Genomic DNA, 16,594 nt, shown 5'->3' on the forward strand with positions numbered 1-16,594 from the left:
TCTTTTGATTAGATTGTGTTTCTACGTAACCAAGTCATATAGCACTTCTTCTCTGTCTATCTACCTATCTATAGATTTGCCTATTTTGTTTGTAAGAATATAGCCCTTTTGGGTGTCTTGCTCTATTTTTACCATAGACTATATATATATATATTTCCAGAACTTATCATATTCAAGAATGGAAAAAACAGAGGGGAAAAAAAAAAAAGAAAGATCAAGTACAAAAATATACAACCAAAGTGTCAGGTGAGGTAGTGTCTGTCCCCCCCCCCCCCCCCCGCGCCTTCCTTCTTTCTCGCTCTTCTCGCTCCTCTGCTCCTCTGCTCCTCTGCTCTTCCGCAGTGTTGATGTTTTGCACAACATCAATTTTTTGTCTGTCTGTCTGTAATAATTTCTACAACCAAACGTTTACCTTATAAGCCACCCCTTTACATACCAACGCACACCGACACTCGAAACCTGTTTCTTTTTTTCTCTTTCTCTCTCTCTCACACACACACACACTCTCTCTCTCTCTTACTCTTTGGTTTCACTTTGTTTTTGGCAATTTTTCTCTTTATTTTTTTTTTTAATTTGTTGTTATATTTTGTTATACTTTACACGACCTTGTGATTTACATATACAGTTTCAAATTTACTTTTTTTTTTCTTTTTTTTTTTTGATTCTTTTGTCACAAACTTTTATTTAGCATCCATAATAAAATGAGTGTAGCACAAAATATAGACAAAAAGGTGCTATTGAATGCCTTTCCAACCCCCCTCCTTTTTCTCTCTTTCTCTCCACTTAAGTTCGACACACGCATATTAATTCTCAAATGCTATTGGGTAGAGAAAGGTATTCATGAGGGAGAAGTAGAAATTATGTTAAGATCAAGATGATGATGATGATGATGATGATGATGATGATGATGATGAAAAGTTGAACTTTTCCGATTTTGTCCTTTTCTTCTCCTTTTCACATTACTGCTGAAGTATATGAAGTATATGAAGTAGAAAAAGAAGAAGAAGAAGAAGAGAGACACAAGATTAAGGTTTCTTCTTCTTCTTCTTCTTCTTCTTCTTCTATTTCAGAGGCAATACGACTTATCTTGAGACTATAGATTATATTATTGATGCTCTCTTTTCATTCTCTGCATTCATCTTATTGTTGACTATATTGATCAACACACACATGATTAAATTTTCACATTCAAACTCTTGGTTTTGTTCCCAATTTTTCTTTACTATTCATCCCATTCATTTTATCGATTAATTTGCGGGGGGGAGGGGCAGGGGGAGGAAACCCACTATCTTAATCACAACTACTTCATTGGTTTAACCAAAATTATATTACAGATTGAATCAAAGGTTGTTTATTGTTGTTGTTTTTTTTTTGCGCAAAACATCTCGGATGCAAAATTATTTGAACATTATAAAATAAGAAAAGTACATTGCGAATTTTCAAGAGGGATCTAGATATTGGTTTACATGGCAGTAATGTACCTGTGATTAACTAAATGGTTCCATATAAACATTTAGCTGTGTATATAATACTAACCTCTTGCTTGCCACCTTCCCATTCTTGGATCTATAGCATGTGACATTTTAATTGTAATCTTACTCTATTTTTTTTTCTTTTCTTTTAAACGTTTGATAAAACTCAACAAATTCATTTTTACAATATTGCCAAAGACTGCTCCTTGAAGCTGATAGAATAAACCCTTTAACCAAAGTACCTAGCTTTAATCTTTTTTTCCTTTTTTTTTTTTTAATCTGTTCTGCTCTATACCTATCAGCTATACAAAATTCATCAATTCTTCTTATTTCGCCACCCCACTTTGCCCCACTTTGCCCCACTTTGCCTCGCTTCTTTTCCATTTTTACCCCTTATTGTAATTGACTGTAGATTATTTTAATTACATCTTCTACTCAACAGCAGACCAAAACGTTTCATTAAGTCTGTGGATATGATGAACAAGACAAGTGGAAGGAGGGAAGGGGGAAGGGAGGGAATTAAGACTTTAAACAGTGACCCTTTTTGACACCTATTGACATTTATCTCTCTTGTTGCAAGAAAGCGCAAATTGCACAGTTGGTAGCAAGCTAACGCAATTATAATGATAAATCCGAACAAATAAATAACTACTTTGTTTTTAGCCAAATAGAAACAAACATAAAACAGTAATAATAGTAATAATAATAATAATTGGAGGTATACACAATCACTATGGCTGAAGTAACAATGGAAGCAATAACCCAAGCAAAAGAAGAAGGAAAAAAAAATAAGTAAATTACGATTCCAAATTTTCAAAAAAATTGTTTCCAGTACAACCCTTTTTTTATTTCTCTTTCTCAATTTTGCCCCTCTTGTTTTAATCTTGAACAACTGGATTTTGTTGTCGATTGAAACACAACTACTTGAAGATCAAATACTAAATATTTTACAAGTATAATTGTACGCTGCATCAGCCAGCAGAATAAGTTGAGAAAAGACGAGATCTCAGCACGCAAGTTGAAACATAAAAATAGGAAAAAAATATTAATTAAAATAAAATAAAATAAAACATAATACAAAAATAAGTTAAAAGAAGTTGCTGAAAGTTGCTGAAAGTTGCTGTAAATTGCTGCAAATTGCTGCAAATTGCAGAGTTCATTCAAAAACAAAACAATTATACGTATATATATATACATCGAGAGTCTTCAAAAGTTAGTGTCAAGTGCTGCGGAGAAAGTGTGTTTGCGCGAGATGGGAGTTTCGCAAAGGAACATCACTTTGCATTCTATGCAATAATGCTGGTTTTGGGTAACACAAGTAGAAAGTGGAGATCAATTACGACGCCAAAGAGAATTACATCTCATCTTTCGTAGAGACAATATGCACTAGCAAAGACATCAGTAATTATACCTATAGCTCTTACTTATATATACTTACTCCAGCATACGCAAATACCCGGTGTCCCCCCCTCATTTGCTTCCTGCTTCTTTCTTCATACCGCCCCGCACTACCACTTCGCTCATCTCCTCCTTCTGCCTTCTCGTTGCCTTTCTTTACTTCTCTACCGATACTTTACAATCTAAATCTAAAGTAACAAAACCACAATCTTCCATCTCTCCACTCTTTTCCTAGTTATCCCTTTTTTTTTCTGTGTCTCTGTTTTTAAAACATATTAAGAAAAATTAATCTAGATGTCTTTATAATTATTATTATTATTATATATATATATATATTAATCAAACACATGTTTATATCCATATGCATATGTGTCTTTCGCTAAACAAAAAATGTAGCTTCACCATTAAGCTTCTTGACTTTGAACATACTCGATTGCCTTAGCTTTAACCTTTGCAACCATCTTCTCGTCACCTAATCCTTCTTCAAATTTCAACCATTTATTGAAAAAGAATTTGGCTTGTTTTCTCGAAATTTTCTTGTTTTCAATCACTCTTTCAAACAAATCTCTTATGTTCAGTACATTATCTTCACCCTCATCCTTATCATGAAGTTTAATCTCTTGGTCAATGTAAACGTTCCACAAATCAATCCTCTTTGGCGCATCGGCAATCAACCCTTCAAACAATGATCTAGCTTGCTCGGCGTCACCTTTGGCAAACTCCAATTGTGCAAATTTTCGCACAACCTCAATGTGGTCTCTCTTGGGTAACGCTTGCAATGCTCTGGACAAAAGCTCATGAACCTTTGTCAGTTGCTCTTCCTGATCCAAAAGGAATGACGCATACAAGACCCATGTAGAAACGTGTTCTTTTCCAAACTTCTTGACCATAACCTTGAACAAGTCTTGAGCAGCATCAAATTTCTCACTCATTATATATATATTGACAAGTTTCTGATGCATAACAAACGAGTCCATATATTGGCATGATCTCTTAAACACCTTCTCAAGAGATTCCTCAGAACCAAATGTGTTTTCCAAGTTCAACATAGCAATCCAAATGTTCAACTTCTCCTGCTCTTCACGATAGTTGATCGTCTCCAAAGCCCGTTCACCAATTTCACGAGCCTTGTCAACTTCGCTAAGTTGTAAATTAAATGACATATAGTTCATCCACAAGATGGAACTATTGGGGTTACCAATCAAGAGCCTTTCAAAATCAGCAGTGGATTGTGGTGCACGAGTGTTGAGATCAATAGTTTTATCCACAACATGTTTTGATGCCTTGTTCTTGTTTCTCTTGGACCTCTTTTTGGCACCAGAGATATCACCACTGGTATTTTCATTATCATTTTCATTGTCATCATCATCATCGTCATCATCGTCTGATGAATCATCAACATCTTTATTCTGATCCAATATAGACGCAGTCCAGTCAAACCCGTTGGTGGATAAACCAGTACCGAGAGAAGACACTGCTTCTGTTTCTTCATCTCCTGACTCAACGTCTGAATCTGAATCCGAGTCTACATCCATAGTCTCTGCATCAATAACCTCCTCCTCATCATCATCATCTTCTTCTTCGTCGTCGTCGTCTTGTTCTTCTTCTTCCGCTTCGCTTTGCTCGTCTTCAAATGCTTCACTCATATCAACATCTTCGTCGTCATCTTCTTCTTTTTGCTCTGCTTCATCAGCAAAATAGGATGCCTTCATACCCAAAGATAATTGCTTTTTGCCCAAATCAACCTTGAGAATCTTTACTTTAACTCTATCACCTTCACCAAACAAACTTGCAATATTTGAAACATCATTCTCGGAAATTTCGGAATGGTGGCACAACCCGCTAATGTTGATAGTACCATCTAATTTAACAAACACACCGAAATCAGTCACTTTGGTAACAGTACCTTCGAAAACTTCACCAACAACCAAGTCATCGTAGTTTTTCAAAATCTTCAAATCTCCATTAACTTCACTTTCTTTCAAAGTCATCAACACTTTGCCCTGCTCTTTACAGTTGATAATTTTACCAATAACAGATTGTGCTGGTTTAAAGAATTTCTTCCAATCTTTCAAGTAAGAATCACTCAAGTCAGAAACTCTCACTAAGGCGTGCACGCATCTTCCAAGAGACACATAAACACCATTGCTTGCAATATTCTTAACGAACCCTTTAACAACTTGACCACGCGACAAGTCATCAACTGAATTGATTGTCTTATCACTGGCAGCAGCGGAAGACTCCTCGTTTCTCAACATCACTGCAATCTTATTGTTCTCGACATCAATGTCCAATACTTTTGCGGCAACATATTCATTGAGATGAAAAACATGTGCCAACTTATCGGAGTAATCATTCAATGCATCGGTAATAAATGAAGATGCAATCACCTTATCGCCAAGATCAACCAAGACATACGAGTCCTTAACCTTAACGATCCTAGCAGGATATGTTTGACCAATTTGAACATCCTCAACTTTTGAAACGTGATTGTCCCTTGAAATCAAAGACAAAGATTTGTGCTCCTGATCAATATTCTTAACCTTAGCTTGGATTGCAGTACCTATAGGGTACTTGTTTTCAAAACCTTGGAAAACCGATCCATCGTTGGTTAAATCCATAAAGGATATTCTTCCCCTAACAGAAGGTGAAATTGAAACCCAGACAAATCCACGATCAATATTATTAACAAAACACAACAATTCTTGTTCCAAAGTGATATCATCGAGCTTCAAGGAACTCAAGTTTTTGCCGTTAAGTTCCCTGTCAACAATAGAAAGTTCCAATATGGTTTGCTTTCCTGCCTTGCGGTTTGTGATGGGTAAAAAAGTGTGGTTACGAGCATCGTGTACCCCAATGACTTTAACATCCACAACGTCACCTTTGCTAAACCCGGATAATGGTTGGCGAACATTCTTTATATCGTTGATGGACTTGAAACATTGTGTAATATCAACACGGCCCTGTAAATTATCTGCCAATTGAACATTCAATTGAGTCCCCTTGATCGATTTAACAACCGCTTTAGTATGAACACCTGGTGAATAATCCGCCACAACGCTCTTTTTAGTATCAACTGGATTTACCACTTTGTCATCCTCGTCACCCGAATCGTTTGTAGAGTTCAGCAATGCTAATAAAAACCTCTTGTTTTCGGTATCAACGCTCAATACACGACATGTAAGTGATTGATATTTGTGGAATTTCTTGGACAAGTCTTCGTTAGCATTAGCAGTAGCATATTTTGCCAAAACTAAACCAGTTAATCTACCTGTAAACGAAACAAACAAACCAAGATTAGTCACCGACTTTACATAACCTTTAACGACTTTATTTGGTTGAATATCGTCAAAATCTATTGGCAATGCATTCTTCTCTGCCGCTTCAATCATTGACTTCTTAGCTGTGGCAATAATAGTTCGGGCTTTAAGGTCTTTCTCCAAAACTAAAGCCCTAATCTTGCTAGAAATTTCAAGCTTTTTGAACATTGCTCTATTTTGTTCATAGTTTCCATCAGAAAGTTGACCATCATTTATAACACCTCTCAAGTTTGAGCCTTCGAGTTCAATCAATACAGCATTGTTCTTCTTCTCCACAACTATAGCATTGATAATGGACCTTCCGGACAATAATTGGGAAATCTCGGTTTTTTGCGCATCGGACAATTCACTAGATTGCTTCATTGTTACAACCACTCTCTTTTGATCCTCCTTAATGTCCAGGATTTTTACCTTTACAATTTGGCCCAACTTCAAAAACTTACTAGCGTCATCAACAAATGTTTCTGAAATCTCAGTCTTTGGCAAAAATGCTCGAAGACTTCCAAAAAATGAGACGATAGCACCCCCATGGATAAATTTTTCCACGGTTGCATTTGTCTTGAAACCCACTTTAGCGTCTTCAAATTGCAGAATAATCTCATCATCTTCAAGATTAACCAAAGCCTTTCTTAATGTGATAAGTGGAGTCTTTCCTCTATGTGTCAATAATCTTCCTTTCACTTTTGAACCAGCTCTAAATTTTCTTTCTGGGTAAACCAACTTGATGTCCGACATCTGATTAAATGGAACGAGGCCCATAAACTCATCATTGATTTTCACACTGAGGCCTCCGTTATCTGGCAAGACTTTAACAACCTCACAATTTGGCAAGAAAGCACCTAGTGGAATGTCGCGTACATTCAAGTATTCGGCATTGATTATTTTGTCATCAAATGTCAAAACTAATAAATTGTCCACAGTATTAAAACCCAAAACTCTAGCCTTGTGTTTACTTCCCACTGAGTAGTTGAGTAAAGATTTGTCTCCGCCAAGGTTAGAATTGTGAATTTGACCAAATAAGGATTTGGAACCAAAGTTTACATAGACATATGATTTGTCCAGTCCCAACACCTCGACTTCGTCAAAGATGAATCCAATGGGGTACGCTTCTAAGGCTTCTTGGTTTTGTTTTTGATGATTATCCAATGACATTGTTGTGGGTAACATCGAAAGAAGCAATTTTTTGGTTCCTTCCTTCTCCAATATGGCCAAAATCCTTGTCTTTATTGTGCTTCCAATTGCATACTTGTGTTTTAAATCTGCAGTATTGAAATTTTGGATCTGTGCTATACTTATAGTACCATCAACCAAACCGAAAACCCTGGTTATGATACCTTCAGATGTGATATCACTCACTAATGCATTGACCAAGATACCTGGTTGAATCGAGTCTACCGAGGTAATAGTTGACACCACTGCAGGCTTCTTTCCCGCCGCCAGACTCACTGGCTTAACTGTAATAATTCTTCCCGATGGTTGTGATACCAAAACACACGACAAAACTAAACCTTCTTGCAAGCTAGCGGGTTCAAGACCCGCATTTTTTAATTCCTTATTGGACATAAATGCAGAAAATTTTTCGAAACCGGTGTCCAAAATGACACCATGATCTTCAACGGATTTCACGGCGCACAGAATAACGTTACCAGGTATCAAGTCCTCATCTTCTATATTTGCATTAACAAGTTTGGGCTCGAGACTAAGTTCAATTCTTCTTTTCTTTTGAGAGTTATCTGATTCAACAACCTTAGCCTTTAACCAAGAACCAACTTGGAACATTGACTTCAAGTCTGGGAACAGTTTTTTCTCCTTTGCTGAAAAAGTTGTAGCATGGATTTTACTTTTGTCATTTTTTTCGTCATCTTCTTTTTCTTCGTCTTCTTCGTCTTCGCTTTCCTCTTCTTCGCTTTCCTCTTCAAATTTGTCGATAGCGTTGGTAATTGCAGTACTGATTGATGTTATTGGTACATAGCCAACCAAATTATTTTCCAATGCCAAAACAAGGTCTAGTTTGTTAACGTATTGAATTTGTCCAAAAACCAAAGAACCTGGTAAAAGATTCTTGAAAGTAAGGTATTCCACTGCCGTTTTTTTCTCATCGGACTCGACATCATCGTTATCATCGTCTCCGTTCTTTGAACCTTTCTTGCTGTTTTTCTTTTGCTTTTTTCTTGAAACCGTACTCAGATTAGCGTCTGGTTTCGACCGTTTCTTATTCAGATTATTGGCGACTTCGAATAGGACATCTCTAGTTGCTTCGTTCGAAATTTCCTTTACCTCCATAGGAGTCAAAGCCGTTGATCCACCTCTGGGAAACGCATATTCGTTACTGCTTATCGCAGATTTTGGATCCGACATTTCAAGCTGTGGTATGGGTCTGTGAGTTGGGCAGGTGGTTGAATGTACCTCTGTGTGTGTGTGTGTGTGTGTATGTATGTATGTATGTGTCGAGATGGGATAGAGTTGCTGATTATTTAATAGTAAAATTAAACTAGAGTAGTGTTGAAGAAGAAGGAGAAGAAGAAGAAGATGGTGAGAAAAATGAAAAGGGGAAGAGACTTGCGATGGATATACTGCATATAATGAAGTTATAAGAGAAAAAAAATATGTTAAGAGGCTGTTATAATAAACCACTTTAAAAAAAAAACAAATTTGAAATAGAAAACAAAATAGGACAAACCCATTTGAGCATAATACTTGAATTTCAATTTGAAGCATTAAAAAGAAATTAGAAAGTTTATTGTACATTTCATTCATTTTAAGTAAAGCTAATGCTATACGAGCAAAACTAGTAGTCAAATCTTAAGAATATTTGAAGCCAACTACATTCCATACTAGTGACTTTATAAGATGGAGAAAGATAAACGAAAAAAAAAAAAAACAAGAAGACAAAGGGGAAGCAAAAGTTAGTCGTTAATGAGGTTAGAAGATTCTTCGATCGTTCACAGTTCCAGTCTGCTTTCGTTCGAGCATTACTCTGTCAGCTTCTCGAGAGCCATATTTTTTAATCAATTTAGAATAGAAGAGCCCACAAGCGTTACACAATGTCCTGCTTCCCTCTGGACCACGACGCCATTCGGGGGTTTCGTGTGAAGAGCAATGCTGACATACAACGTCTGGTTTGGATATCAACTCGGGATTCAAGTTGTTATTTATTCTGTAATGTTGGGCAGTATTTTGTACAGTATGTTGTTCGTTACCATGGGAAACAATCCTTGCATATGAATGATCATGGGCAGATGCGCTAGCGGTATCAAAACTGTTGCAATTGTTGTTGTTGTTGCTGTTGTTCTGGTGATGGTGGTGCTGGTGCTGGTGGTGCTGGTAATTATCAATGAGGTGGTGGTTGTTTAACTCAAAAGGCAAAATTCGAGGTCCAGTGGGTAATGGGACGGAAATTTGTTCTCTTTTTTGTCGTTTCTGTGACTTTTCCTTGTGCGTTTGCAGTAGTGGACTTTTATCTCTTTTGGTAATGAATGGAGCGGCATTGGTCGTGGTAGTATCATCCAGGTCACCACCCAATTTCATTTTAGTAGCTTTGAATTGTTTCAATAGTAATGTAGTCTTTTTCATCTTGACCAAAATATCTTCAATGTCAACAGAATTCCTGATTCTGGAAAAAGTATCCATTGCCTTGTACTCTAGTGCTGTATAGTACGAAGAAGAGCCACCGCTACACTTTTGCTGCAAGTCTGTTAAAAACAAAATCACATCATCAACATATGAAAGATCTTCCACACAAGATAAATGCATAAGTTCGTCATTGTCTGGTCTGCTATTCAATTTCATCTCTTCGATTGAATCTGGTGTTTTGGAATCGGGTGTGTGTCTAACAACATCACTCGCAAAATTGTAGTATTGATTAGGGTAACTTTCGTGGCGCGTGTATAGCATATTACTACCATAAGAATAATCTGGGCCAAGACCAGAACTATACGGATTGCTTCCGCCAACAGTCAAGGTTCTAGCAATCTTGTTTGGATTGCCAATTGCCTGGCTCTCCTGGTATAGAGCCAAATTCTTAAATGCTGATGAATACTGCAAGATATTCTTTGCCGCAGTTGCAGCTACTGCAGTTGCTTCTGCTGCTTCTGCTTCTGCTTCTGCTTCTGCTGCTGAAGATTCCAAAGATGACGATGTTGTTGTTTTTGTGGCTGCCGCAAGTGTCTTTGATACTGCTGCAGCAGTTGCTCCTCCGAAACCTTCTCCTACTAGCTCGGTATTTGGATCTGTATCTTTAATGGTCTCGTTCAATTGCTGAAACGATGGAAGCCTTGGCACGGGGCCAGCCTCATGATAAACTCTTTTATTCATTACTGGAACCTAGTTTTCTATTATGATTGATTATTTCCAATTTACTCGACTTTGGTGATAACAAATATAAATTGTATTAACCAAAACTATCATAAAAAAACCAAAAAAAAAAATTGTAAAAAGAAGAACGCCGAATATCAAAGAATTAAAAAAGGATTGGAATTTCTGGATTGCTTCCCTTAAATATTATTTGAATCTAAAAAAGGAGGAGAAGCAACCACAAGTAAAGGTAATAGTAGTAGTAGTGGTGGTGGTGGTAGTAGTAGTAGTAGTATTAATAGCAATAGCAATAGCATATCATAAAATCTAAATAAACCCGCTCAATATTCTTTGTAAATCTGAGGCGGTTTGACAGGTGTAATACCTTTTTTTTTCATTATTATTATTATTAATACTATTATTATTAAGAATTTTATTTGTTCTTTAGTTGAATCTCAACTAAATCTATCTACCTATTTATTCATCTACCTATTTAGAATTTAGTAATGCTGCTCGCATGAGGTTGCAAACAGAATGGTAAATAGTACTTGTTGTTAGTAATCAATATTATCACCAGTATGAGCCATCTCTTTGTGTCCAGCGCCAGGGTACAGATTAAAAAAATAAAAAAAATGATTTGCAAAAAAACAAAAAAAAAGAAAAAAGAAAAAAAAAAATTTGATCAAAGAAAATTTTATTCTTCTCTGTGTCCTGCGTCACAAAGAAAAAAACCAAGGAAAAATAATTGTGGGAGCGCGGCAAAAAAAAAAATAAATAATCATGAATGATATGAATTGCAATCTTTTAGTGAGTGACTTCAACTTTTGCAGCATATAGAAGCATAAGCTAGCGTTATATTGTGCCAAATGGTCTAGAACTCCTTTTCAACCCCTTCAAAAGAAAACAAATAAGAAAGAAAGTAAGCAAGCAAGCCAAACAAATGAATGGATAAAGCAAAATTAAAAAAAAAAAAAAATGAAAAAGAAAGAAAATACTTGATAATAAAAATAATATAAGAAAATAAAATTTAACTCAAAAGTTAAAGTTAAAGTAAATTTGAAAATTTGAGAAACAAAAGAAAAGGATATATACAAAGAATAGAGGAAAAAAAAGAATTTTGTTTCTTGTTATATTCAGATCCTCTACTCGGTAATTTAATTTATTTCTTTGACTTTTTCTTCTTCTTCTTTGTGGTAGAATTGGAGGTAGATCTGGATTGCGGTTCCAGAATTACTACCGTACCTTGTCGTACGTCTTCGGGTTCATCCTTAAATTTTTCTTTACTGTCTAAAAAGAACATCAAGTCCGTAACCTGTTCGCCAAGCTCCTTCTTTTCTTGTTCCAATTTTTCAATAATCTTTTTCTGGTCGTTATTTGCGCTTGTTAAAAACTCAATCTTTCTAGAAAATGCCTCATTCAAAGTCTTGATAGTAGATAGTTCCCTCAACAAAGCGCTTATCCTCTCTTCTTTATTTTGTACCTTTCCCTTTAGTGATGGCACAACATTTGAGTTCAATTCTTCAACTTTCAAAGCTAGCTCTTCAACTCTTGCCTCTAGATCAGATATCGAGGTCACATTTGCACTTTTGCTTGTATTTGTATTTATGTCTATCTTCGTATCTCCACTGGTATCTGGCAACGATGAAGATTTTTGATGCGAAAGAAGGAGATTATCGCGCTGCATGATCAACTCCTCATAGTATTCACGCTGGCTAGCAAGCTGACTTATCAAAAGTTGCGAATATTCAAATCCAACAGCATCAACTTTATCCGTAACTCCTGCTTGACTTTTGGAACTCGAGTGTGCCACATCTTTATCTGGTAGCTCAACCAATTTTCCATCAGCCTCATTAGTAATTAGTCTATGCACATAATTATCACCTGCATAATCCCACACCCGGCTAGTAGAGATCTCCATGGCAAAGCAATGTCCTGTGGCAACAAAATGCTTCAAAGAATGTTGCTCTGGCGCGTATCTGCTGCATCCTACATTCCCACAAATAAGGCAGATCCATAGATTTGACCTCTCTGTGCACTCGGCACAACTCTCGGACTCTGACACTCCCACATCTCCTTCTCTACCATCGTCATCGACTATTGCTTCTTCTGAAATTGCGGTGGACGATCGTCTAAGTAAAGACGCTGCACCACGCAGAGTCAGTTCACTTCTACTAAGATGTCTAAACCTCGCTGATGCCTGCCTGATGTCTTGCGAAGTTGCAAGACTATGCGAGTATCGACACACAGGACACGAATCATCTCTCCACTTTAACAAACACTGACAATGGAAAGTGTGTTGGCACGGGATAGTTAAAAGACCCGTTATAGTTGCATCCATCCTCTCAAGACAAACGGGGCACGAGGGAAGCTCAACAATAGGGTTACTGGAGACTAAATCAAATTGCTTTGAGGTAGATGCACTTTTACCAGTTATATCAGTAGTCAGCGATAAAGAAGGCACGCTGGTAAATGGATCAAGAAGTAAGAATGGAATCATTGATTGGATTTCATCGGCCTGCCGTGAGAAATTTGACTGTATTGATTTGACATAGATAACATGACAAGTTTCAGGTTCCATAGAATTAAAATTTTTGCCATCGAATTGATACTGAAACTCCGCTGCCTTAACTATGTCTCTGAATTTGATAAGCCCTAAAAACCGGTTGGGCTTTTCGCTCTTGAGAACTCGGATATGTGAGATTTCTTGTACAAAATGTTCTCCTATAAATCCTAGCAAATCTGTGGCTGTAAAGTAGGTTGGAATGGCAAGTATCGCTATCATTGAGTCATCTCCAGGCTTTGATACCAGTTTTTTTCTTGTTGTGTGCTTTGATGTTTCCGATCTATATACATCTTTCTGCTTACCATCCGCCTCGATCTCTTGCTCCTTTTCCTGTTCCTCCACCACCGCCTCCTCACGCTCAAACTCAAACTCCCTATAAATACGTATGATTCCGTTTCCAATCAGTTTGGCTCGTATAGGCTCTATACCCCTTTGCAGTGCTTTACGGTTCCTAAGAGTGTCGAGATCTATTTCGGTAACCATTATATTTGAATTTCTGTAATCGTCTTTTGAACTTGTTGTTGATGTGGCAGATGTGTCTTCGATTAATATATGGTATGAATCAGTACCTATCATCATTATCCGTGTGTAATACCATTCGCATGTGAATGGAATAAAAAGTATTGGATTCCTTGGTTATATAGATGCTCAGATTAAATTGTAGAGATCTTCTTCTTCTTCTTGCTCCTCTGTTTCTTCTTTTACTTCTACTACTACTAAAACTAAAACTATTTCCTACTACATCCCTCAATATTGAAATCTAAAATCAATAATATTAAATGCTTGTTTTTCATTCTCTCTCTCTCTCTCTCTCTTTTTTTCTCTCTCTACTTTCTGCTTCTTCTCGCACACGCGCCACACAATAAAGTTGTGTTAGTTGTTTTTTTTTTGTTTTTGTTTTTTTCTTTTTTTTTGAAAAAATCACATTCTACTCAATATACACATAAAGTATTTCCAGATTCAATCTATATCTGTTTGATCTCGTGATTAAGGTAAAGAATACAATGGTCCTGCTCTTTTCAAGAATCTATTATGGTCTTACAAGTAGTATTTATCTCTATCAAAATGCTCTAAACTTTCTAAGATTTCACCATTTTCTCCAATAATTTCATGCTCCTCGCCTGCAAGTAAAGCAACAGCATTTGGATCTGGTATCCAAATCACGTGTGCATTAGCGGCTTTTCCTGATATTACTCCTGGAATACCATCTTCAAATATGAGACACTCTTCAATCTTCAACTCTTCAAGTCCCTTCTGTTTCCTCTCTGCATTTAGACTTGCTAAACATGCATACCATATATCGGGATGTGGTTTGCCTCTACCTTTTGGTATTCTGGTATCATCCCCAGTAACAATGTGGCTTTTGAAATACTTGAATCCGTGCTGGAGATGTTTGGTCTTGAGTTCAAAGTTTGTCGTGTTCGAACTAGTACCCAAGGCCAAGGGGATATTGTTATCATGAAAATATTGCAACAAGTCTAATGCACCAGGAAGAAAGCGAGCTTTATGCCACTTGTCAGCCTGTATCACCATGGCCTCCTTGGCAAACTCCTCTGCTGTTATAGGCAAGTCAAATTCTTCAATCATGATTCTTGTAGCTTCCAAGCCAGGTCTTCCTTGTAATTTGATCTTCACATCCCATGTCATTGGACCTTTCCCATACTTTGCTAAAAGCTCTGAAGCTGCCTCCGTATAGATATCCTCAGTGTTTAAGATTGTTCCATCCATATCTTTTTCATCTTGTTAGTTACCAACATCCTGTCTTGTTTGCTTCTTGTTTCCTGAGATTAAGAAAGAAAAAAAAAAAGAAACAATTAGAAAGAAAAAAAAAAAACAATTTAAGAACACATACCGAATAGACATGCTTTGATAGGAGTATGACTATTAAGAAATAAAAGAAGGTTAGTATCTATATAAATCACCAGAACAAGTGTGTTATCACATACTGTTTCCCTTGCTTCACTTGTTTCGCATGATTCACTTGCTCTTCTTGTGTTGTCTGTGTCATGATGGTTTGAAGGGTCCAAACAAATAATATTGCAATCGAAGTTGGATCGACTTACCCCGATATTTGGACAATAAAAAAATAAAAAAAATAAAAGAATAAAAGAATGGTGATGAAAATAAAAGTGGGAAATCAAAAAAAAAAATAAAAAATAAAAATAAAAAAAAAATAAAAATAATAATAAAAATTAAAAGTGAGAGAAATAAAAAATAGAAAATAAAAAGTATACAGTTAAACAAGTGAAAATAAATAGCTAGCTTTTATGGTAAAGTATACAAGTTCGAGTTTTCTCTATATTAAATGCTTGAAAGAACTAAGAAAAGAGAAAGAAAGTAAGAAAAAAATTCACCATATCCCTTATTATAAAGGTGCATTTTTGAACAAATAAGAGATACTCTCACCATTGTGCAATCTCCTTATAGCCTCGGCAATAACAGCTGAAACATCAATGGTATCCAACTTGTTGCACAACTTCAACTTATCCTCAAAAGGAACCGTATTTGTACATACGACCCTCTCAAGTTTAGAGTTATTGATATTCTTCATGGCATTACCAGACAAAATACCATGTGTTACAATGGCAATCACTTCTTTCGCATTGTTCTCCAATAAAACCTCTGCAGCTTTCGCCAAGGTACCACATGTGTCTGCCATATCGTCAACAATAACACAAACTTTATCGCTCACGTCACCCACCAACACCATTCTAGAGACTTCGTTTGCCTTTGCACGCTCTTTGTGAATCAATGCAAAGTTCAAGTCGAGCCTGTCTGCGAGCCCTGCAGCTCTCTTGGCACCACCAGCATCCGGCGAAATGATTATTGCGTTCTTGTAATCTATTTTCTCCTTTATATACCTAACAACACTAGGCTCGGCATACAAATTATCCACTGGGACATCAAAGAATCCTTGAATCTGAGAAGCGTGCAAATCCATGGTGATAACATGGTCGCACCCAGCAGTCGTCAACATGTCGGCCATTAGCTTCGCAGTGATGGGAGCACGCGACTTATCTTTTCGGTCTTGTCTTGCGTAAGGAAAGTTTGGCAATATAACGGTGATTCTTCTAGCACTAGCTGTTTTACAAGCGTTAATCATGATCATGAGCTCAATCACCCTGTCATTTACCTCGCCAGAACCAATCTGACAAACAATAAAAACATCTTCGTCTCTAACTGATTCCCCAATAGAGAATTGAACTTCCCCCGTGGATTCCCTTTTCAACTCACATGGTAGTATGTGCAAACCTAGCCTCCTCGCAACTAATTCAGCGAGTCCTCTATGCACATCGCTGGCGAGTAATTTTATCGAGTTTGTAGACATTGTAAATCAAAATAAAATATATATAATTTTTATGTGTGTGTGTGTCAACTCAAAAAAGTAATAAGGTGCTTAGTAGATGATTGTATTAGAAGTTGTGGTTGTGATTGTGGTTGTGATTGCAGTTGCGGTTGTGATTTTGGTCTTCGTTTCGGTTAATCTTTAATGATTTGAGACTAGAATTGGTCTGCTCTAACCCACCATTTCTTTGGAAGTTAAGAAA

The 16,594-nt window shown here is 36.7% G+C and overlaps 5 protein-coding genes across 5 annotated transcripts; all 5 read right to left on the reverse strand. All coding sequences in view use genetic code 12, as the record gives it.

The window, feature by feature from the left end:
• Window positions 1-3,274: 3,274 nt before the first annotated feature.
• RRP5 (rRNA biogenesis protein rrp5) lies at window positions 3,275-8,548 on the reverse strand (the record flags this gene model as incomplete). Its single annotated transcript, XM_001528012.2, has 1 exon — window positions 3,275-8,548. The coding sequence occupies one exon, from the start codon at window positions 8,546-8,548 to the stop codon at window positions 3,275-3,277; it is 5,274 nt and encodes a 1,757-aa protein (XP_001528062.2).
• Window positions 8,549-9,112: 564 nt separating this feature from the next.
• Window positions 9,113-10,597, reverse strand: PVL30_000567 (uncharacterized protein; the record flags this gene model as incomplete). Its single annotated transcript, XM_001528013.2, has 2 exons — window positions 9,113-10,513; window positions 10,592-10,597. 2 exons carry the CDS (start codon window positions 10,595-10,597, stop codon window positions 9,113-9,115), a joined length of 1,407 nt encoding a protein of 468 aa, XP_001528063.2.
• A 1,045-nt stretch (window positions 10,598-11,642) lies between these two features.
• On the reverse strand, window positions 11,643-13,529 carry PVL30_000568 (uncharacterized protein; the record flags this gene model as incomplete). Its single annotated transcript, XM_001528014.2, has 1 exon — window positions 11,643-13,529. The coding sequence occupies one exon, from the start codon at window positions 13,527-13,529 to the stop codon at window positions 11,643-11,645; it is 1,887 nt and encodes a 628-aa protein (XP_001528064.2).
• A 555-nt stretch (window positions 13,530-14,084) lies between these two features.
• PVL30_000569 (uncharacterized protein) lies at window positions 14,085-15,054 on the reverse strand (the record flags this gene model as incomplete). The annotated part of the gene is made up of 3 exons (XM_001528015.2): window positions 14,085-14,776; window positions 14,899-14,927; window positions 14,993-15,054. The coding sequence occupies 3 exons, from the start codon at window positions 15,052-15,054 to the stop codon at window positions 14,085-14,087; spliced, it is 783 nt and encodes a 260-aa protein (XP_001528065.2).
• A 357-nt stretch (window positions 15,055-15,411) lies between these two features.
• Window positions 15,412-16,374, reverse strand: PRS1_1 (ribose-phosphate pyrophosphokinase 1; the record flags this gene model as incomplete). The annotated part of the gene is made up of 1 exon (XM_001528016.1): window positions 15,412-16,374. The coding sequence occupies one exon, from the start codon at window positions 16,372-16,374 to the stop codon at window positions 15,412-15,414; it is 963 nt and encodes a 320-aa protein (XP_001528066.1).
• Window positions 16,375-16,594: the final 220 nt, after the last annotated feature.

This window comes from Lodderomyces elongisporus, chromosome 1, assembly GCF_030384665.1.
Source record: "Lodderomyces elongisporus chromosome 1, complete sequence".
Lineage (NCBI taxonomy): Eukaryota > Fungi > Ascomycota > Pichiomycetes > Serinales > Debaryomycetaceae > Lodderomyces > Lodderomyces elongisporus.